At 38.5% G+C, this 24,780-nt stretch overlaps 1 protein-coding gene across 2 annotated transcripts in view; it reads left to right on the forward strand.

Moving 5' to 3' along the window:
* WASF3 (WASP family member 3) overlaps positions 1-24,780 on the forward strand; it is a 95,486-nt gene that overhangs the window by 57,014 nt on the left and 13,692 nt on the right. For both annotated transcript variants that reach the window (XM_006163272.3, XM_006163273.3), the window contains exons 3-5: positions 13,387-13,521; positions 16,902-17,055; positions 20,939-21,056. In XM_006163272.3, the coding sequence (XP_006163334.1) occupies positions 13,387-13,521; positions 16,902-17,055; positions 20,939-21,056 (407 nt within the window). The remainder of the gene's footprint in view (positions 1-13,386; positions 13,522-16,901; positions 17,056-20,938; positions 21,057-24,780) is intronic.

Here is a 24,780-nt window from a genome sequence, read left to right on the forward strand (position 1 = left end):
AGAGGGTCAGTAACAAAACAATACATTTAATTGACACAAAAATGAAAAGTTATTTGATAATGCATATGGTAATTTCTTTGTCTTGACTCATATGCACTGTATTTGTGCTGGGAAAACCATACTGTACAATGTAAAGATGTACGTGATTAAATGTAAATAAATTTTAAAAAATGAAATTTTTTTAGGCTGAAGGAAAATGATATCAGATAGAAGTGTGGATCTACAAGAAGGAATAAAGATCCCCGGAAAAGTCAATATGGAAATAAATAGAAAAGTTCATTAAAAATTATGTCTACAGGGCCAGCCAGGTGGTGTGGTGGTAAGGATAGCTGGATCCCTTAAGGCCAGCTGTGTGATTTGGGTCCTGAACCTGGTAGTTTGAAAAACGTACCAGGCACATGTGCATTTGTTCTCAAAATTCCAAGAGGAATGTGAAGGATAAGGGATCATGGTGTGACCATTCCCCGGGGGGGGGGGGCTTTCTTACTTTCTTTCTCTATCCATCTCTGTCTCTCTCTAGTGAATGCATATGCCCTGTAGCAGATTTTAAAAAGATAATTACAACTACATTTTTTATAAACGATGACTAGCATCTTTAAATTTATTGTGGAGTTTATACCTGATATAACAATAAAATAAGTGACAGAACTGAAGATCAAAGGAAGTAAGCAGAATATAGTGCTGTGTTTTACATTGCAAGGTGATAGCATGGTGGTTAAGGTGGCTGGATCCCACACGGCCAACTGTGTGGGTCAAGTCCCAAACCCAGTAGCTTGAAAAACACTCATGGTATGCATGCCCAAGATTTCAAAAGGAGAAAAGAAGGAGAAGGGATTGTGGTATGGCCAACCTCCATGGGAAGTGCTTTCATATTTTCTCTTTCTGTCTCTTTCTGGTGAGCACACACATCCTCTGACAAAATTTAAAAGAGAAAGAAAGACTGCATTCTTTGGCAGTAGATTATAATGTATGAAGGATACATATTTTAATTTCTAGTAACCATTTAGAGAAACGCACAGAAAAGATAAAATGGAATCATGAAATAATTATTTGGGAGCAAGACAGTGGTACAACGCTCTGCAAGACTGGACCCACATAGGAAGACCCTGGGTTCAACTCCTGAGGCCTCTCTGTACACCGTGCATGTGTGTATGTGTGCCTCTGATTCTAGTTAGCTAAGGCTAGGGCTGACCGTGGCATGAAGACCCCATTGGAGGTTCCTGTCTCTGTATCTCTGACTCTCTCTGACTCTCCCTGATCCTCTCTCTCTCTGAAGAAGTACATAAACTTTAAAAATAATGATTATCCCAGAAGAAGTCAGGAAAGGAAGAACAAAGGAATGTGGAACAGAAGGGACAGATGGAAAACAAATGCCCAGATGATAGAATTAAATTCAACTGTGTCAATAATTTCTTTAAATGGGAACATTTTAAATACACCTCTTAAAAGGCAGATTATCAGACCAGATAAAAAAAAGCAAGATTAAAATATGTGCATGTTAAGAATTAAGATATAAAGATTATAGAAAAAAATGCACCTTGCAAACACAATGCGTGGAAAAGCTGCTACTACGGTGGTGTTACTGTCAGATACAGTAGACTACAAAGCAGAGATAGAGAGGCACTTGTTACAGTGAGAGGAGAGTCAAGAACACAGTGATCTTCATCTGTATGCACCTAATAGGAAGCTCTAAAATACTTGAAATTCAAAAAGAGAAGCAATCGACAAACTCGATATCATAGTTGGCGATTTCAACAAGAATTAGTAATTGAAATAATAGTAGACCAAAAAAAAAAAGCCATAAGGATATGGAAGGATTGAGCAATACTATCAGCCAGTCTGATTTAATTGATCTTTATATACTGAACTCCCACATTGTAGAATACACATTCTTTTTATTTCACATGAATCATTTACCAAGATGGGACATACGCTAGGCTATGAAATTGTAATTTTCAAAAAATAAATATTCAGAGTGTGGTGATAATGAGACAGCAATACTCATAATAATCTTTTTAGATGATTCTCAAATATTGGAAAATCAAGCAATATGTTTAAAAATAGTCCTTGGGTCAAAGATGAATTCAAAAGAGAAATTAGAAACTGTTTCTCACTGTGTGGTAAGGAGCACAAAATACCAGTGTATTTGTGGAATTTAGTTAAAGAGGTACTTAGAGGGAAATTTGTAGCTTTAAATGCTTACATTTGGAAATGAAGAAACCTTTAAAATCATTCCTCAGGTGAGCCCTCAGTGCTGCTCAGCAATCCTACTCTAGTTCGTTAATTAGTTTTCTTGCTCTTTGCCTGTTTCATAGCTTCTGTTTCCCCCTCACACTTCCCCACTCTGAGATGATGGCTGTGCTGTGCTTCTTATTTCACTGATAAAATAAACAGAGGAGCATTAAACCTCCTCCTCCTAACTAGTCAACTCACTGGTACACCTCTGTATAACCTGCTGACCCTCTAAAATGAACTGTCAATGCCGTCTCTACACTGGAGCACTCATGTTCACTCCAGAACTACATTTACCTTCTTTCTTCTCTGCATCTCTCCCACTGCGCCCCTACACACATTTCATCCCCATCAATATTCGAGAAATCTCCCAAGTTTTGTAAACCTCATACTAACTTCTCCCTGTCGTCCCCTTGTCATAGCAAAGTTCCTTTAGAGAACAATTCATATGTTCACTGCCTCTCCTTCCCTCATTGTCTCTCATCCTTGCTAAGATTTTATCCTACCCACTCTTTTGAAACTGTTCTTGTCAGCATTACTAGTGACTGCCATGTTGTTAAATCCAGGGGTCAGTCTCAGTCTTCTCATTGTATCTGTTAGTAGCATTTGACTCACTGATAACTGCTTCCTTCTGGGGAAACTTCTCACCTGGCTTCTGGATCATAGCATTTTGGTGTTTCTCTTGGCTCACAGATTAGTTTGTAATAGTTTCCTGTGATGATCTTCCCAACCTCTCATGTTGGATTCCTCCAGGGCTTGGTCATTAAAACTGTTCTCTGCCTGTTCCTCCTCACTAGGTGATCTCATCTGGTCTCCTGGCTTGAGATGCCATCCTTCTTCTGATGACTTTGGAATGTATGTCTTCATTTCTGACCTCTTCCCAAGACTTGAAATTATATACAATTGCCCATTTGATATCATCACTTGGTTTTCTAATAGGCCCTCCAGTTCAACACATCTGAAACTGAATTCATCAGGTCTTGCCTCCCTCTTTTTCCAACCCTGCCCCACCCATTTTAGCAAATGTGAACTCTACTCTTCCTGTTACCTTTTTTTCCCGAGGTTTTTGCCTTAGTACGCACACATGAGAGAGAGAGAGAGAATGCAGAGACAGAGGGAAAGTGAGAAATCACCCCCCAGGGGAAATGGTCATGCTGTAATCACCTCTTCTCCATTCTCCTTCTGAAATCTTGGGCATGCGCACACAAGCACCCGTTGTGAGTTTTTAAGCTACAGGGTCCAAGACTCAAACCACAGTCAGCCATGTGGGAGTCCAGCTATGTAACCACTACACCACCTGCTGGCCCTCCTCCCCAGTTGCTTTTGATTTGTGTCTTCTCTCTTGGACCAGACATTTAATCCAATAGCTAATAAAATAAATTATCTTCAAAATATGTACCAAATCTATACCTATTTGTTACCCCAATGTCATTATTCTAGTCCAAGTCATCCTTGGCTCTCACTTGCTCACCAACCTCCTATCTGATCTGTCTATTTACTCTAGTCACCCACCTTCAAAGGGAAGGACATTTATATCTCTGTCCTCATCAACCATTTTCCCCACCACTCACTGGGCCCTGGCCATTTTGGCTTTCTTGATGTTGCTCACACACACCAAACATATTTCTATTGTTTACTTTCCTGTATTTTCCATTTCTTATAATAATCATGAATTGTTCTCTAAGTAGGAAAACCAAAACTTTAAAAAGAAAAACAGGGGGGCCAGCACATGACGTAGTGGTTATGTTGCTAGACTCCCACGTGGCCGACTGCAGTTTGAATCTTGGATGCAGTGGCTTGACAATCACACTGGGTGCGTGTATGTGTATGCCCAACGTCTGGGGAGGAGAAGGGATTGCAATGTGGTCATCTCCCCCAGGGGGTGATTTCTCACTTTCCCTTTCACTGTCTCAGTCTCTCTCTGGCATGTGCCCTAAGGTAAAAACCTCTTAAAAACAAGAAAAAGAAAAATAGGAGCCAGCAGGTGGCATAGTGGTAAAGGTGCTGGACTCCCATGAGTCCTGAGCCTGGTGACTTGAAACTCATGCTGGGCATTTGTACGTACGTGCCTGAAATCCCAAGAAGAAAATGAAGAAAAAGGGATTGTGGTGTGGCCATCCCCTCTGGGGGTGGGGGGTGATTTCTCACTTCTTCCCTCTGTCTCTGTCTCTTCACAAGTGCATGCCCCTTATAGCAAAAATCTCTCTTAAAAAAAAAAAAAAAGAAAGAAAGGAAAAAAAGATAATAGCAAAAATCTTGGAGCCCAATAATTACAACTTGTCGTTTTATGGAATTTAGTAGCAATTGGGTGTTACTATACAAATTATGATAAAGTTTTCTTTTGTACCTTTTTATTTTGAAATTATTTCAGACTTAGAAATAAGTTAAATACAGTACAAAGAATTTCCATAAACTCACCCAGATGTTTCAGATATTATTTTACCACATTTTTTCTTCAGGCTCCTCTCTTATCCTCTCTCACTCCCCTCCCATATATGAGTACGTATATTTATAAAATTGTTTCTTTCTAGTCTCCTTTAATCTGAAATGGTTTCTTAGCCTTTCTTTGACTTTTATGACCTTGGCATTTTAAAGATAACCAGCCATTCATATTGTGGAATGTTCCTTGGTCTAGATAGTCTAATGCTTCATGATTTTGTCACCAGGGTGAGGGAGGTCTCTCAGGTTCTTGACTTTGTTGCAGGAAAGAATTCAAGCTCAAGTTTATTGAGCAGAGATAAGAATACACTCTCTAGCAGAGCGGACTGCTCAGTAGGAAGAGACAGCACTGGATCCGTTTGGAGATCTCCTTTTATGGGATATTTATATGCATATCCATCAAGGGGTTAGATTTCTAGGGCTTAGGGGTGGTCTTGAGACTCCTGTAAGGATACTGCTTTGTGCACATGTTCTCTAGCTGAACATGCTCAAACATAGGATGTATGTATTATTAGTGTCCAAGATCTCCTCCCAGGAGTGTGTTTCCTATCATGCTAATGAAGCAATGGTTTACCATGGGTCATCTGTGGCACTAGTGGGCATGCATGACCATGTGTGACCATGAGACTTGACATTCTTAGACAAGAGTTCATACATTCGCTGTAAATCATGGTGGACTGACCCTTACAGTTTCTTCTGTTTTGTGAAGTTTTGTTATCAGGGTTGCCCTGGTTCCCCCTTTCTCCTGTGTCTTTTGTCTCAGTCTCCTTTTCTGTGAAGTTTTGTTTTCAAGCTTGGCCTGGTTTTCATTTCAAGCTTGGCCTGGTTTTCATTTCTCACCTTTTATCCTGTCTTAATTAGATTTAGGATATTGACAGAAATCCCACACAATGATAGTATACCTTTCTGAGTACATTTTATCAGGAAGCACATACACTTTCTTGTTTGTCCCATAACTGGTGATGTTGACTTTCATCAGTTGATTACTGGTTGTTTTTTTAATGTAAAAATTTCTTCCCATATGTGATGAGTGACTATCTTATGGATAAACACCTCGAGACTATGTAAATGTCCTCTGTCTTATCCCATTTCTGTGAACCACTAGTATTAGCATCCATTGATTCTTGCCCCAAGTATTTTTGCTGTGGTGTTTGTGGAACAGTGATAACATTCCATAATTTTAATGTTAGTTAATTGGCATTCTGTTTTAAGTGCTCTCAAATTTATTTACTTCTTGTTGATTCATTCAGCTATATCAACAGGGACTGATGGATTATTTCATACTATGGGCTACATTCCATTGTTTTTATTTTACTTTGATGCTCACATCTCCCCAGATTTGGCCAGTGAGAGCCCTTTCAGGCTGGCTCCTGTGTCCTTTTGTATTTCTCCACCAATCTTTGAGCACTTTATTTTTCTAGGGTCATTTGATAGCTTCTACCTTTAGCCCTGGAGTCAGACATTTTTTTCTCAAGACATTTCTTTTGATGGATAATGAAAAGCCAAAATCTTGACAAAGCATGAACTAGATGCTAAGAGTATGTGTGTGTGAAAAATTTTGAAGGCCCTTGTTATGACTTTTTTGTTTCACAGAAAGGACTCATATAAGATGCCTCGATTGTTTTCAGTAAATCTTCACTTACATTTTGTTACATTTTGTTATTTTGTTATATTCACACAGTTGAAAATCCCTGTATATGTTTAGTGCTTTGGCAATTTGGAGGCATATTTCTTAACCTGATGTTTTTGGACATGAGTTCATACAAGTTCATATGTACTAATAAGTCTAGAAGTGAAACTTGTCAGTAAATAATAAATCTCATTTACCTCAATGAGGTCTTCAATTTAGGAGTTATTTTTAAGTTTCACTATTAATGGACTTGTCATTGAAAGAGTGAGTAGAATTCAACTTTTCAAATCAGATGCTGTTTGCAAAACTGAAGACTGTAATTGCAACACTTTATTCTAATTCTTCAGAAAATATAGCTCTTTCCATTTTCTTCTCTTCAGTCACTTGTCAGCATTCAGCAGCTGGTAAAATATTAATTATGCAAGTCTTTAATTTCTGTGTCTTTTTAAATCAAGAACTTCCAAGTGGAAATGTAGTATCAATTGTATGTTTTCAAAAAGGGGTAAACCATGAAAGTAAAGGGCTCATGTATTTATCCTTTTCCTTATATATAGCACTTAGCAAAGACTACAGTCCTGTATTCAACAATAGTTGCTGCTTTGAAAATGTGGCCATAATTTGCAGGAGACCATGGTATACATTCACCTGTTCTTGGAAATATATGCTATCAGTTAGTTTTCTGCATAGAAGAGGAAGAGGTAGAAAGTGTTTGTATTGCTGCAGTGAGTACATACATACATATACACACACTATTTTATTTTTTAGTTAAGGGCTCACATGTCGCCATCCTCCTGCCTCAGCCTCTGGAGTAGCTGGGACTACAGGCATATGCCAACACGTCCAGCTATTTTTGCATTTAAAAGCAAAACAAGACAAAACAAACTAAAAAACTGTGATCAAGTAGAAAACCAAAATTTATTTGGTTTTATTTTGGCCTTGTCAGATGTTCTGAAATAAAGAACTGAGAGTGTCGGATGTGAAGCATTTGAAAGATGATGTATGTCTACAAATCACCCAGCATTTCCCAAATAGATTTTATAAAACAGCAATTCTGAAAAAATGCTATTAGGTGTTACCAAGCCCAGTCACTTTGAAAAGCAGTATACTGGATGCTTCTCTTGCATATTCCCAGTGTGCACATCTGTCTATTAAAGAATTCTGAGATTATCCGAAAGCATAGAAACATGGTTATTCTTTTTAGCCCAGAATTTATCAATGTTTTTCGAGCAGTGGTCATTAGTTGGCTGTATATTTGTTAACAAGAAAACACTGGTATTCAGCAGGTAGGTTGTACTGCTCAGCACAAGCAGTACGGAGGTCAAAGGCATAGCTCATACCCCTAGAACACTCAGGTAGATAAAGACGAGAGTAAACTTACATGACTCCTGTGATCGAGGAACGCTGAGGCTATGGTGGGAGCACAGATGGGTCATTTCCTCTTACAGGCTCCACTCTATATCCTGAAGGGTTGGTTTTGTGTTAATTGGGTCATGATTCAATTAATGCATTTTTATTTATTCCAAAAATCTTAATTGAGCCAGTGGTGTTCTAGACATTGAGGATTGATATAGTAATGCACAGAACTGAGGAGAATCCTTGTCTTCAGTGATGATATGTTCTAGTAGAGGGAGACTGATGAGAAATAAGCTGAATACATAAAAACGTGTGATCCATTACATGATGGTAAGTGCTAAGCAGGGATGGGACAGGGAGTGTGTGCGTGTGTGATTGCATGTGAGGTGAGGTAACGGTTCAGCTAGGGTTGCTGGATAAAGTAAGGGGATAAACCACCTAAGTCTCTGGGGGAGAAATGGTCTAGTAGAGGGAACATTGAGAAGAGGATATGCTTGGCCTGTAAGAAACAGTGAGGAACCCAGTGAAGTTAGATTGGAATGTGCAAGGGAAAAGGTAGTGGGAGGTGAGATCAGGAAGGTAAGAGTAGCATAGTCATGTAAGACCTTGGAAGGCATTGCATGGCCTTTGGCTTTGATTCAGAGTGAGATAGCAAGGCAAGGAGGGATGTGGACGTGCAGAAGGAGCAGGATCTAATTGAGCTTTGATAAGGTGGCCAGGTTTGTAGATGTCCTGAAGTGAGTGTGTATCCAGGTGGGAGCTGGGAAGTTTGGAATTCAGGTGAGAGGCCATGGTGACAGACCAGAGTAGGATGAGGGGAGATGGTGCAGAGTGGTCAGACTCTGGATGTATTTTGGAAACATCATGTGTATGACAGGGTTTACAGGAGAGCCAGTGTGGCTTGTGAGAAAATGAGAGGAGTCAGGGATGACCTCAGAGTCTATGGCTTGAGCAACAGCAAGAATGGAGTTGGCACTTTCTGAGAGGGGAAGACACTGAGAGGAGCAAGATTAAAGGGGGAAGTAGAAGATTTTGTTCCACACAGGTCAAGTTTGAGTGAGAACCCAAGAGGTGCTCCTCAGGTGGTGCTTTCAGCACATGGGTACATGTTACACAGGTGGTGCTGTCAACACATGAATACATGTCACGCAGGTGGTGCTGCTCAGGAAAGAGTTTGATAGTGAGCCTGGGTTTCTGGAAGAGGTCCATGTGGACATAGAAATCTAGGAGTCATCAACATAGAGGGAATATTTGAAGGCTATTAGACTAGGTGAGAGGCCCAAGAGAATGTTGATAGAAGAGGTTGGAATACTTAACACATTGATTCTCTTTTTGTGTCACTAATTTTTCAAGTTCTTAATAATATTGAAACACTAGATTTAGAAGCAGAAGTAATTAGCTTTTTTTTTTCCTATTAAATAAATTAAAAAACAAAAAGATGTTAAGCTCTGGGCTGCTGGGAAGTTTCACGTTTGAGGAAGGGTGGAAACAAGGGAGAAGCTGAGGGGGATGAAGGCTGAGAGGGGAATGAAGGTTGAGAGGTGGGAGAGGATCTGCAGACCTGGCCAAAGGGGTCTGACAACAGCAGCAGTGGTGAGGCTGCTGGCCAGATGGAAGAAGCCCAAGAACCAGTGATTGACTTAACCGGGAGGTGGTCACCTGAGCTGAGTAAACCATTTCATCGAGAGTTCTAATCTAGAGTGTTCACACTCATACAGACAGAAAGTAGAATGGGGGTTGCCAGGGGTTGGGAGAAGAGAGGATTCGTGTTTGAACTCATACAGAATTTGAGAGGGAGATGCTTGGTAGCTTATTAAGATGATACACAAGTCTGAAGCTCAGGAGTTTATGAGGCAGAAAACAAATAATAGTTCTTGGTATTGCATCTAGTGACAGTATTTTTAAATATTTGCAATTTGTGGGATTTTTTTTTCCTTGCCTTTGTGGAATCATTTTGCATATTGTGGGACTGGGAACTGTCAGGTTTTGTTGTTGTTGTTTTATTAAGTTTGTTTTGCCCTAGGGTGTGTACACATGCCAGAGAGAGAAACAGAAAGTAAGAAATCACCCTCCCAAGGAGAGGGCCCCATCACAGTCCTTTCTCCTCCATTCTCCTCTTGGGATTTTGAGTACACATGCACATGTGCCTAGCATGATTTTCAGGCTGCCAGGTTTGGACTTGAATTGTGGTCAGTCACGTGGGAGCCCAGCACCTTAACTACCATGCTACCTGCTGGACCCTATTCGTAAGAGAAAATTTCTCTTAAGGATAGTCGCATAGTTAGATTTTATGAAATCATACTATTTTTGAATTCATAAAAAAAGCTTATTCAGTGTCTGGAGGGGTTGACCATTATGCAGTGAAATATTTTAATCTGTTGCATTAAATATATAGGAAACTGTCAAGTGTCTCATGGCTTGAAATAATTCAGAAAAGTTGCTGAACTTTAAGGAAGCTCTCCGAGTTCTATGATAAAAGCAGAGAACTGGGGGCAAGAAGATGGTGTGGAGGTTAAGGAAGCTGGATCCCACATGGCCAATTGCAAGGTTCAATTCCCAGACCCAGTGACTTGAAAAACACATGGGTCATGTGTGGTTGTAGCCATCCCGGCTAGGGTTCGTTGAGGCGGGGGGTGCACTTTCTTAGTTTCCCTCCCTCTCCGCTTCTGTCTGGTAAGCACATGCACTCTATAGCAAAACAAAAACAAAAAGAGAACTGCAAGTTAGAAGATTAGATCAAGCGCTTGTTTCATCCATTTCTATCATTTATTAGCCTTGGGATTTGGACAGACCACCTTTCTTTTAAACCTCAGTTTGGGTTTGTTTTGTTTTGTTTTGTTTTTCATACCACAGTCTTTTCTCCTCCATTCTCCTCTCGGGATCTTGGGCACGCACGCACACACACCTGGCATGAGTTTAAGCCACTGGGTCAGGGACTCAAACCACAGTCGACTCTATGGGAGTCCAGCAACGTAGCCATTACGCCATCTGTTGGCCCCTAAACCTCAATTTAGTCATGTAGAAAATGAACACAGTAGCTCCCTGTTGCCTCCTGGGCTCTCACTCATTAATTCACTGAACAGGGGTGTGAAGGAGGCACTGTCCTAGGGCTGGATCTCAGCATTGGGCTGGCAGACATGAGCCCTGGATCCTGGAGCTGGCTCATGGATTACAATGCTGAATCTGGAAAGTGGCTATGAGAGCACGGGATAAAGAAACAGAAAGTAAGAAATCACCCTCCCAAGGAGAGGGCCCCATCACAGTCCTTTCTCCTCCATTCTCCTCTTGGGATTTTGAGTACACATGCACATGTGCCTAGCATGATTTTCAGGCTGCCAGGTTTGGACTTGAATTGTGGTCAGTCACGTGGGAGCCCAGCACCTTAACTACCATGCTACCTGCTGGACCCTATTCGTAAGAGAAAATTTCTCTTAAGGATAGTCGCATAGTTAGATTTTATGAAATCATACTATTTTTGAATTCATAAAAAAAGCTTATTCAGTGTCTGGAGGGGTTGACCATTATGCAGTGAAATATTTTAATCTGTTGCATTAAATATATAGGAAACTGTCAAGTGTCTCATGGCTTGAAATAATTCAGAAAAGTTGCTGAACTTTAAGGAAGCTCTCCGAGTTCTATGATAAAAGCAGAGAACTGGGGGCAAGAAGATGGTGTGGAGGTTAAGGAAGCTGGATCCCACATGGCCAATTGCAAGGTTCAATTCCCAGACCCAGTGACTTGAAAAACACATGGGTCATGTGTGGTTGTAGCCATCCCGGCTAGGGTTCGTTGAGGCGGGGGGTGCACTTTCTTAGTTTCCCTCCCTCTCCGCTTCTGTCTGGTAAGCACATGCACTCTATAGCAAAACAAAAACAAAAAGAGAACTGCAAGTTAGAAGATTAGATCAAGCGCTTGTTTCATCCATTTCTATCATTTATTAGCCTTGGGATTTGGACAGACCACCTTTCTTTTAAACCTCAGTTTGGGTTTGTTTTGTTTTGTTTTGTTTTTCATACCACAGTCTTTTCTCCTCCATTCTCCTCTCGGGATCTTGGGCACGCACGCACACACACCTGGCATGAGTTTAAGCCACTGGGTCAGGGACTCAAACCACAGTCGACTCTATGGGAGTCCAGCAACGTAGCCATTACGCCATCTGTTGGCCCCTAAACCTCAATTTAGTCATGTAGAAAATGAACACAGTAGCTCCCTGTTGCCTCCTGGGCTCTCACTCATTAATTCACTGAACAGGGGTGTGAAGGAGGCACTGTCCTAGGGCTGGATCTCAGCATTGGGCTGGCAGACATGAGCCCTGGATCCTGGAGCTGGCTCATGGATTACAATGCTGAATCTGGAAAGTGGCTATGAGAGCACGGGATAAACTATGAAGTACTATGAAAACGGTAGTTACTCTTGCATTAGCGACATTTTCTTCCTGGGAGGTTCTCTTTCTCATTTGAGTGATAAATTGATAGAAAATGAAAATGAAAAGAAATGGTAGGTATTTCTGTCAGAGAAGTTAAGGTGTGAGTTGTGCCTTGCACATCAGAGTAGGCAGTTACTAAGTTGTCAGAAAAGTCATGATGCATTTTTGCCTAGAAAAATACGTCACAACTTTTCCGACAACCCAATATTAAATGTTGTTGAATGAACAGAGGAATGGTATTAGGATTTGGAAATTTAATGAGAGCAGATACTAATTCCTTTCTTGCTTGTTAAATTTTCAGAAATGTTCAGTGCATTTTAAGAAAAGTGTAATTTATATCTAGCACTCACTCATAAGAATGTAAAACTGAGCTTATGGAATAATTTAACTCCAAATTCAAAATACTGAATTTTGGAGAGTGCTAGAGTTAGCATTTTATACCTGGATTTCACATTTCTAATTAAAAGAATTTAATGTCATTGGAAATTTAAGATCATTGTGTTAGGCACAACATAGGTTATCTAATGTTTCTGATTGTGAATGAGATGTGAAACCCTAAGTTTAAAGGCCAGTTTGATTTATTGTATTGTCTTGGGGAATAAAAGGAAAGTTTAGTTCCTGGGGTTATACCAAGGGACTTCAAAAATTTTGTGGAAAAATGGAGTTAAAGGACAAGTTTATTTTGGTGCAAAAATGTTTTAAATCCATGCAACATTTTTTCACAATAAACTTTTTGAAGGTCTCTCATATTTATACCTTTTTTTAAAGATTATTTTTTCTCACAGCGCAAGTGAGCGAGAGAGAGAGAGCACTCCCAGGATCTTGATGCTACGCTCCACCCCCAACTTCAGCAAGCCATGGCTCATGGGCATGTTTGTACCTAATGTACTCTGAATGCAAACCTGGAACCCTACCACGTGGGTCTGCCTCAAAGTCTCATTTTGTTATCACTGTACTACTGTCAGGCCCCTGATAATCACATTTTAAGCATACAAAACGAGAATTTTTCATTTTTCCCCAGAGAAACTGCATTTAGTGGGAAACAACTTGAATGATCACTCATGCAGTGATAGATTCTGCACTGTCCGGGCTATTTTTGAATCGCATAACTTTGAGTCAGTTTCAGGTTTCTATGAATATCTGATAAATATTGAAAGTTCTAAAGGCCTTATACTGTGACACTTTATTTACACACTCATTTGCACAAAGTCCCACGTATTGACAGTACTAAGCACTGGCGAGGCCGCGTGAGGGCTGCTTCATCTTCTCTTAACAGATGGCTTTCTCCATTCATTGTCTTCCACAGGCAAACATGCTGAAGACATATTTGGTGAGTTGTTTAATGAGGCTAACAACTTCTACATCAGAGCAAATTCTCTTCAAGACAGAATTGATCGCCTTGCTGTCAAAGTCACCCAGCTGGATTCAACAGTGGAAGAGGGTAGGTAATTGCATGAAAGCAATGAGCTAGAAGTGATGTTGACAGAAGGTAGTAATTAATTGCAGTGTAATTACTGCTTTTTCTTTAGGATAGTATGCTGATACTTCATCTTGTCTTTCTTAGAAGAAGAACAAGGGGGAAAACCTACAACTTTGGGTTAATTAGTGATGAAAAGACTTATATCTTGTCTACCTCATATGCATACTTAAAATTACCAATAGAGTACTTACTTAAAAGACTTCTTCAAGTGCATTCAGAATTAAAAGTCTTTATTTAGGTTATGGGTAGTTATTTTAAAATACTTTCTTAACCAAAAATCACAGCATCACTCCAAAGATACGGTCCATGTAAGAGGGAGGGCTGTGTATGTGCTTTAATATGGCCCACGAAAGGCTTCTAACTGATGCTCTCATTAGAGTTGATACTGATAACTAATCTTGATGATTCTGCCGATTTAAGATTTTTACTAACTTTCTCAGAAATAGCATACGTAGGCCTTTAAACTTTAGGTTTTAAAATAATGTTAATATCAATAATCATTTTGATGATACACCCTGAAATTGTGGCAGTTTCAATAAAACTTGCCAACAATTCCTTTTTAAAAATATTAGTTTCAGTATCTTTTGAATAAAAGACTAAGATTAGGCTGCAAAATAGCTACTAAAAAGTGATAATACACTATGTCATATTTACTTTGAGAAAAATAATTCAGTTTAAAAATTATTTTTACCAGGGCCTATAGGTGGCATGATGGTTAAGGCACTGGACTACCACACAGCAGAGCACAGTTTGAATCCTGGGCCTGGCGGCTTAAAAATCACACCAGGCATGAGTGCATGCATGCCCAAAATGCTGAGAGGAGAGTTGAGAAGGGATTGGTGCATGACCGTCCTCCCAGGAGGGTGATTTCTCACTTTCCCTCTCACTGTCTCTTTGTCACTCTGGCGAGCACACACACCCTGTGACAAAAACCTAAAAAATATTATTTTTACCTTGATAATGGTACTTGCAGTTTCTCTTGTTGCAGTAAGGGGATCTTAGCATCTTATTTTTGTGCTGTACATATATTGTTAAAGAAAAAAAAAACCTAATTTTCTTGAAAGGTAGTTATTTGAGGAATTCATCCTTCATTTTTTTTTTTTATTATTTTCTTTAACTTTATTTATTTTCATTTGACCAGAGAGGGACAGAGTGAAAGAGAGCAAGAGAGAGTGAGAGAGAGAGAGAGAGAAAGTGAGAAAGAAAGCCGCCAGGTTCAGTACTTGAACTGCAGTAAGCCATGTGGGAGTGTAGCACCCTTAACCACCACGTCACCTGCTGGCTCTATCCTTCATCATTTTAAAAATTAAAAATATGTTTTTCATGTTCAGATTTTTTTTTTTTTAGAATTATTTAATTTTATTTATTTATTATTATTCAGTTTGACTAGAGAGAGACAGAGAGATAGAAAGAGAGAAGGCAAGCCACCAGGTCCGGGACTCAAACCAGGGTCGGCCATGTGAGAGTCCAGCTTCTTAACTACCACACAATCTGCTGGGCCCATGTTCAAATCTTTATCAAGGGTCAAATTAAATTAATGAGCATAAATTTAACAAAAATGTAAAACATTGAAATCTGACTATTCATTATGAATATTCTTAGTGACCTTTCCAACAATACGTAGGAAGTTAAAGACATGCTCTTTTAAATCAGATTTTTATAATTTTATTTTCTATTGAAAAAAATATTTTGAGTAGCTCTTTGGTTTATTCAGATAAGGAATCGCTAACATCTTAAATCAATCATTCACTTTTCAAATTGATATCACAAGTGTCACAAGTGACTTTTTTTGTTTGGGGGGAGGTTTTTGCTATAGGGCACGTGCGCTCGCCAGAAAGACAGAGAGACAGAAAGTGAGAAATCACCCTCCCCCCCCTGCCAGGGGAAATAGCTGTGCAGCAATCCCTTCTCCTCCATTCTACTCTCAGGATCTTGGGCACGCGCCTGGCGTGAGTTTAAGCCACAGGGTCTGGGACTCGAACTGTGGTTGACTACATAGGAGTCTAGCAATGTAACCATTATGCCAGCTGCTGGTCCCCACAAGTGATTTTTTTAATATTTATTCATCTTCAGGTTTTTTTTTTTTTTTGGCTCTTGCAGTTGTAATGCTTTTGATACACCTTACACTGAAAAAGGATCATTTATAGGTTAAATTGTATGAAAATTTGCAGTACATGTTACATGTTTTAAGCCCCTTTGCAATCAAGATTTATGCTATTACTCTCCTTGGCACAGGTGTTTGAGTACAAAAAACACTTGACTGAAAGTTGGGAAATGTGTATTTTGTTTTGGGCTTGTCACTTTTTTGCTGGCAGATCTTGGCAATGTCATTTAACATCCCTGAATCTTAGCATCAGTGGCATACTGGCTGGGGTGGTAGGACTAGTTGTTCACCTCAAATATTTGTGTCAAAGCCAGATGAGTTAATAAGTGTAATGTCAAGTATTGTACAAACACAAGAAAAGAATGTTTCCGCCCATTTTCTGAGTCCTTGGGGCAGTTTTGTGTTATGTATCAAGCTCCTTAATATCAAGGACTATCCGTATGTTGATAAGCCTTGCCATCTTTCTTTAATGTTAATATTAGAAAAAAATGTGTCATTTACATTTGAGTAATTTTTGTGGAAGTGTTCCCCATGTACATTACATTTAAGCTGGTATTAACTGTGTGAATGGTGTTGGCTGGGTTGATAGGACTAGTTGTTCACCTCAAATATTTGTGTCAAAGCCAGATGAGTTAATAAGTGTAATGTCAAGTATTGTACAAACACAAGAAAAGAATGTTTCCGCCCATTTTCTGAGTCCTTGGGGCAGTTTTGTGTTATGTATCAAGCTCCTTAATATCAAGGACTATCCGTATGTTGATAAGCCTTGCCATCTTTCTTTAATGTTAATATTAGAAAAAAATGTGTCATTTACATTTGAGTAATTTTTGTGGAAGTGTTCCCCATGTACATTACATTTAAGCTGGTATTAACTGTGTGAATGGTGTTTTCCTTAGGATATCCAAATCCATACATTTATATAACTGTTAGATTCAACTATATTCCTGTATGATTTCTGAGGGTTGCTATTTGATTAAAAATAATTTTCTAATATTAGGCCCAATGAAATAATTAGATTGCTACAAAAAGAAAAAAGCCATAATTTGACCTCTTTTTAGAGAGATAACTATTAACTGTAGGAGGGCAAGAATGCACATGTTAGGTTTTAAATGGACAATATAAGACATCATTTGGTTAGTCTAGGAGATGTTTGTGATTATGAGTTAAATGATACTTATTTCTAAACAGTTAAACATATGTCTGTGAAACTCAACTTGGGGGACTTTTCTCTAAACAGTATCACTACAGGATATCAACATGAAGAAAGCCTTCAAAAGTTCTACAGTCCAAGACCAGCAGGTGGTTTCAAAGAACAGTATTCCTAATCCTGTTGCTGACATTTATAACCAGAGTGATAAGCCACCTCCTCTGAACATCCTGACACCGTACAGGTACAGCCTAGTGTGTCCCCTGCAGAGCCCGTGCAGTAGAGAGGTGTGCAGAGGTGGGCGGATTTGGGAACCTACTGACGCATTGTTCAGGAATATCCTCCGTTCTGTTAAAATTAAGAATTTTTTCAAACTTTGAAAATAATAAGCGCAGTATTTTACAAAATGTAACTACTCTTTGGGTAAAGCATTATTAATGTTTTACTATTTCAAAATGTACATACGTTTACCAAGAGAAGCAGGAGCTCTAATTTGAGCTTTTAGATGTAGGTATGTGGGTAACATCGTAACAATGCTGTGTGTGGTTATGTTGTTGTTGCTCATTTTCAGTCAGTTTGAAAGGAGCCGCATAATTCATTTACTGTGCAGCAAAATACCTGCCTCAGCACTTCAGCACTGCAGAGACATTAGTTATTTAATTCAGAAAAAGGTATTCTGCCATGTTAGGAATTTTTAAGAGTGAAAATGTAGTCAACAAATTAACCTTCTGTTGTAAAACAGTAGGGTGCATTATCGGGACCACATTTCTAAGTAGAAGAATGGAAAAATAAACAGTGCAAAAAATTATGAAAGAACTAAAAAATGCTTTAGAAAAACTCCTCCTGCCTCTCCTGCCTCCTGTCTCATCGTTCCTCCCCGTCTTTGTTGCCCTCTTGTCCATCTCACATCTTTGGCCTCTGATGAGCACAGACAGAGGTGACCAGGGGCCCTCACTGCCCCACGGTCAGTGAGGTGAAGTCCTGTGATGATGTTCCAGAATCCTGTTAGTTCTGATCTTCCCGCCATGTATTCCTGCCCTCATGGGCTCTTTCGTCCTTTTCAAAAGTGCCCAAAGTTTTTCTCGGTTGGAATTCCTGCCCTTTCTCAAGGTCCACAAAGAGACGTTTGGAGCTACCCTTCATTGTTGTTCTGTTAGTAACGTGCGGCTCAAGCCCATCCCTTTCTTTCTGAACAGATAGGCACATTCTCTCAAGAACATGTTAGAGACCCCATGGATACCAGTGGGCAAGGAGCAAGCAGCTGCGCCTTTCTATGAAACAAGTATACTTTCCAAAGGTTTCACACGTTCATTTAAAAATTAATGATATGTGTGCATAGTAGCACTGAAAGCCTAATGTTTTAACTTGTGACTTTTGGTCAGTAAGAATTTTTCCAGGGCAATTTTAGTTTTACTTAGCACTGGGAGACTCAGTACACATGAAGCTTTGCTTACTGAAAATTTCTTCTCGGTGTTACTAAGAAATCTCACTAAAAATTCTGTTTGAAAACTCAAAAAATTACTTAGCTTGATTAATTAGGATAATGATCAAATATTTGTGGAAATTTAAAAATTTTGATTCCATAAAAAATTATTTGACTTTTATGTGTGTATACATTTAGTCTTATGGAAAATAAAGCACATCTTTGCCTTTTTAATGGTATTTTAAGAATAGCAGTACCAGTTTAAAACCCCTTTTCACTAATTGTGCAATATTTGGGGGGGGGGATTTGAAACAAAGAAACTCTAGCATTTGAACTTAAATATGACACTCTTGACATTGTCTTAATATAAGGAGTAAAAAGTGACTGAAAAAGTAAGTGCTTAGATGGTATAAACAAAACATATCTGCTTATATTCTTATACCAATGTCAACATGTATTTACTTAAGTGAGTTTCCACCTTCTTTAAAGTATTCACTCCATTTTTAAAAAGAAATGTGCATTTATACATCTTAAAGTTACACAAAATTTTAACTCAGTTTTTCTATACTTTTGCCTGATGTATGTATATACATACATCAGTGTTTTTGTTTGTTTGTTTGTTTCCTTTCCTGCCACAAGGCATATGTACTCGCCAGAGAGACAGAGAAAGAGAGAAAGTGAGAAATTGCCCCCCAGGGAGGATGACCACACCACAGTCCCTTCTCCTCCATCCTCCTCTCAGGATTTTGGGCATGCACACACACATGCCTGGGGTGTTTTCAAGCTGCCAGGTCAAAGACTTGAACTGTGATCACCCATATGGGAATCCATTGCCTTAACCACCATACTGCCTACTAGCCCTGCCTTTGCCTGTATTTAAGGTCCTAGTATCTTAGGGAGACAAATTTTCTTTTTAACCATAATGTTTTTAATAAAAATCTCTATCAGATGGGTGACTTATCAATTAAGATTTTTAGAAATTTTGGAAAGTAAAGCTACAGATTAAAATAGGAACATAGATAAATGCTGCAAACATAAGTACCTTATTGTTTGTTTAGTCCAAACATATTCAAAATGGAAACCCAAAGAATATTTCCACCTGAAACAAATATCAATATCTATTGATATTTACTAACATATAATGCTTAGAAATTGCCCCCCAGGGAGGATGACCACACCACAGTCCCTTCTCCTCCATCCTCCTCTCAGGATTTTGGGCATGCACACACACATGCCTGGGGTGTTTTCAAGCTGCCAGGTCAAAGACTTGAACTGTGATCACCCATATGGGAATCCATTGCCTTAACCACCATACTGCCTACTAGCCCTGCCTTTGCCTGTATTTAAGGTCCTAGTATCTTAGGGAGACAAATTTTCTTTTTAACCATAATGTTTTTAATAAAAATCTCTATCAGATGGGTGACTTATCAATTAAGATTTTTAGAAATTTTGGAAAGTAAAGCTACAGATTAAAATAGGAACATAGATAAATGCTGCAAACATAAGTACCTTATTGTTTGTTTAGTCCAAACATATTCAAAATGGAAACCCAAAGAATATTTCCACCTGAAACAAATATCAATATCTATTGATATTTACTAACATATAATGCTTAACACATTATAGCAATGAAGATGATAATCCATTGTCTTCTGTACCTGCTAAAGCCAGGATGAAATAATCAAAGTTTAAAGTACTGAGTTACACTGGTTCTTTAGCGATTTCAGACACAGCAGTACTTAACGCCTTATAGCCATGGCCTTAGTGTTTGATGGTGAGATGCTCGGCAGATATGGTATGCAGACAAGGGACTCTTATGGACAGACGACTTTTTTCCTCCTGAATCATTTGGTTAACTTCCTTTCACTATTTAGGCATAAACTCATTTGTTACTCATGTAACTGATTTTGTTTCCCCTCTGTGTCTTAAATGACTTGTTGAAATAGTAATATGAAATGTAATTGTTCTACTTCCTCTGGAAGGCAGTCTGTAGGGCGAATACTTTGTATAACCGTTAGTAGAACAGAGTGTGTACTCTATGTACATAATTGTTTGAGCATTACTACTGATTTATATAACAATTTTGGATTCATATTATCTGCTGTGTTATTGATTTTATAATAAGTAAGGAGCTCAGAATAGTTTTTAGACCACAGTAATCATAGCAGTACTTTAAAATGAATGACTGCAAGTGAAAAAAGTTTCTTTGTAGGTTATTTCCACTTTGCAAATACAGAGCTCATCACAGTTCATACCCCACGAAAATTTTCTTTCTTTCCTAATTGAATGTATATATACTGGGCAAACATTGGTAAAAAGGTAGAGTACTGATTTTAATCCTGTAACATTGAAGCTCCAGAATAGTACATTTATCTGTACTTCCATCTCTCTGTTGGAATAAACATTTCCTGAAATAATTCAGGTATTAAAAATTGCTATTTATGACCCGTATTGTGACCTTTTTTGGGGAAATTTTTATGCCTAATTTTAAATTTGCAAGGATATTTTTAATATAATTATTCTAGGACAGGTAATTCTTGGATATTTCCACATGTTTTCAAATAAGAAAATTAGAGACTTAATAATGTATAGATAACTAAAATTCACTATGTAGATGTTATAACCTCAAGAGTTTAAATTAACTTCCATAAGAAAGTATCTAACTCTCTTTTTTTTCTCTGACTTGTAATACGTTGATTCATAGAGATGATAAGAAGGATGGGCTGAAGTTCTATACTGATCCTTCCTACTTCTTTGACCTGTGGAAAGAGAAAATGTTACAGGACACAGAAGACAAAAGGAAAGAGAAAAGACGTCAGAAGGTAAATAATTCCCATATGGGGAATGCGTGTATCAATGTGTATATGAGATTCTTGTTTAGAAATAAATCACTCAGTTCTTTACTGAAATACTTGAGATGTTTTATTTAGTGCTGAAGTTTTTTAGAGGTTACCTTTTTGCATATGAAGATCCCAGCAATTCAATCTAACATGGTAATACTGTTTTTCAATAAATACTTTCTGATTTATTCTCCACCTCTTGCTTTGCTTTAACAAAGTAGTGACTAAAATCTCAGTTTTGTTTGTAACAGTGTTTTGTAACATTTCTTTTCTGGTTCTCTAAAATTCTCATAAAGCAGCCAACATTCCATATCAGATATAATAATGTGCTTTTGTCTTTTTAACATTCTTAATTGTTGGGTTGCCACCTAGCTGTAATTAAGTCTTTGGTGAGATGTTTGTATCGGATAGAGAAGCATGTGTGATAGTATTTACTGAAAATGAGCCTCCCTCTGTGGGGTAGTGGTAGGCAAGAGACTTGCAGATCTGTCTGTTGAGGAACATGGGTGCTACAAGCAGTCTTGGAGGGATAAGCCCAGTCTGCTCAGGTTGAGGGATTTCTCTTCTGAAAATTCCCTCTTTAGGGCCCAGAAATTAGACTTTTAAGACATGAAGAAGAGTAATTCTCTAAGGCAAGTGTTAGCTAATATTTTTAGTTATAAGCTGTGTTTAAAAATGCTCATTCAGGGCCAGCAAATTGGCATGATGATGGTTAAAGTGCTGGACTCCCACATCACTGACTGCAGTTTGAGTCCCGACCTGTTGGCTTGCTTTATCACTTTCTCTCTCTCTTTCTGGTGAACAATAATAATAATAATAATAAATAAATAATTTTTTTAAATGACCACCCAGTTTGCTTGCAAAATAATAGGGAACTTTAATTAGGATAAATGCTTAGCATTTTGGGGGTTGGTGGCCTAGTGTTTCAGGCATTTAGGTGTTATTGGCCCAGTAGGAGCAAAAGTTTGGGAAGGAGGAGAATTTTCTACTTGAAAACAGAATTTAAGGCAGGGAACGTGAAGACAGTTTACACATTGCAAGTGTAACATATTACCACTGGGTTCTGGGGATGGATTCCAAAGGATTCCTCTCTCTGTTTGCTCATGGCACAGGGAGATTTAATTTGGAAATCTTGGAATTGCTGAGTTCTACAACACATTCAAGCAAAGGAAAAAGAAATTCTAATCTTTTGAATAGAAAATAAACAAATATTCAAAGACATATTTCTTTTAATTCTAGATTAAATAGGAGGACAAAACACTAGAGCTTTTAAGAGTACCTGCCTTTAAAACTTGCCTCTCCTTTAAAAGGCATTCTGGATTTCCCTTTCCAGTGATACTTTTGGTGGAAATTTAATTTTAGTCCAGCTGCAGTGGTGTGTGCTGCTAAGACTCTGTGCTCCACAAGCCGGGACCACATGGAAGGCCTGGGTTCAGTTCCCAGTCCAACCTAATGGCTGGGCATGGTGGTATGTGCTGTAATCCTAGCAATCCAGGAGGCTGAAGCAGGAGAATCGTGAGTGTGAGACTGGCCTGCGTAACAAACAAGATCTTGTCTGAGGAAAAAATCGTGTGTCCTTCTTCTTGACGAGAAAACAATTTTTATGTATGATTTTTGTTTCTTCAAAATCATCGTCATGTCCTCAGCTATTTCTTCTCATTCCACATTTCTCAAAAACGTAAAATTCTGTTAAGAATTTCTCATTTATTCATTCATTTGTATAATGAGTCTTTGTTGAATGTCTTCTAAATGCTGGATAAACTGTAGTGGAAAAAAATAAGACAGGATTATTACCTTTTTAGAGATTACAATATAGTGGGGACACAATATGCAACTTTTGGGAAATCAGAGAAAGAGAAGCTCGAAAATGTTGTGAATATAAGGCTGCTTCTGGTAGGAATAGAAGAGACAAGATAGCCTTTGTTCCTAAATTTCAAAAGTCCACATCATGTTGCAGTTGATGAATCTGAAGGAAAATGAGTTTAGAAAATTTGGGGACACAAAATCCTTTTTAAAAAATGTTCATTTATTTATTTTTCCATGATGGAGAGAGAGAAAAAGGCAGCAACAGTGAGAGAGACAGAGACAGAGAGAGACTGGCACTCCCAGCAGAGTCCCTTCTCCATAATCCACCCCCAGACTTCGCTGGCCTGGATCTTAGGCACAAGCTTGCCTAGAGTGCTCAGGGAGGCCCTAGGATGTGAGCCTAGGACCTTTCCCATGTGCGTGCAATTCCATTATCACCGTGCCACCATCTGGCCCTTCATTGTTTCTGAAATTTTAGTTTCCTTTAGTTTGATGCTTTATGAACACTTTTTAAAATGATATGCAAATAAATGTGACATTTTAAGTGTGCGGTGACTTGGGAAATGTGAGGGAAATGCAGAGTCCAGTGCATGAGGTGACCAGATGAGGTCATGTACATGCAGGGGCTGTGTCAGGGAAGCCTCTCTGAGGCGGTGTCAAAGAAACAGATTCAAAGGGTGGATGAAAGAAGTCGGCTAAACAGAGGTAGGTGTGATAAGGCTGGGATGCTGGAAGGAGGGGAGATGACACACAGGATGCTTCAGAATCAAGAAGCCTTCTAGGTGGAGATACCTAAGATCTTCCTGGGGTAGGAAACAGTTTGGCTTTTTTTTTTTTTTTTTTTAAAGGGATTTTAAAGGAAGGCCAGTGTACAAGAGTATAAATTCTTCATTGTTAATATTTTGTCTTGGTTTGTGTATATGTATTTGTGTGTGTGTGTCTTATATACGTGTTGATAGGAGATTTGGGGGCTTAAAGAAAGTTACAGATACCTTAACATTCAACCTCTGATTATGTTGGTATACATTTCTTGAACAGTAAGAGTAATAGTTATTAACAGCAGTTCTTAAATAAAACATACTGGAATCGTGTTGCAATTTCCCTCCTTTCTTTTTTCCTTTTGATTTTTAAAAGTATATAATCAGTATATGCTGTTATAAAATGCTCAAATAGCACTGAAAGAAATGAAGGCACTCCTCTCTCAGGAAATAACTAACCCCTGTTAACAGTTTGGAGTGCATCTTTTAGACTTTTTAAACATCCACAAATGCAGACACATTTTACTAACTATTTTTTATACCTAGAACTGTGCCGTACATGGCTCATGTGCATACACGCAGGCCCTATTAAAGAGGTGCTTCATTCTTTTCAAGTTTTGTGTACTGTTGTGAAATATGAGTGTTTGATAAATTATTTATATATTACTAACTTGAATATAGGTTGGTTCTAAATTGTTGATATTACAGCCCCTGTATTTATATCCAGATATTTTTTCAGAATAAATTTCTACAAGTTGAATTGCTGTTACTGATGAGAATGTGAGTTTTATATTTTGAATGATACAATCATATTGCCCTTGACCTTTAAAAGATTTATTCTTTGTTTATTCTTTGCCAGGCCTTCTCTTAGTCTCAGATATGATTACTTTTTGTGAACCCTCCCCACTGTGCCTTTCACCTAATTTCATATCCTTATTAACCCTTTTTATATCATTTATGAGTTTCATACTCAGATCCTTTGCAATTCCCTTTCCAAAGCTTCCTGAAGACCTCTGAAAATAATTCTGTTCTGTCTTCACTCCAGACTTGAGCTGTCTGCATCTTCTCACCTACACCACCTTCAGAGCTCCCTAACTGTCTTTCCCCTTTTAAACCAATGTCCACAACATGGAAGGATCGTT

This window comes from Tupaia chinensis, unplaced genomic scaffold (assembly GCF_000334495.1).
Source record: "Tupaia chinensis unplaced genomic scaffold, TupChi_1.0 Scaffold141887_1, whole genome shotgun sequence".
Lineage (NCBI taxonomy): Eukaryota > Metazoa > Chordata > Mammalia > Scandentia > Tupaiidae > Tupaia > Tupaia belangeri.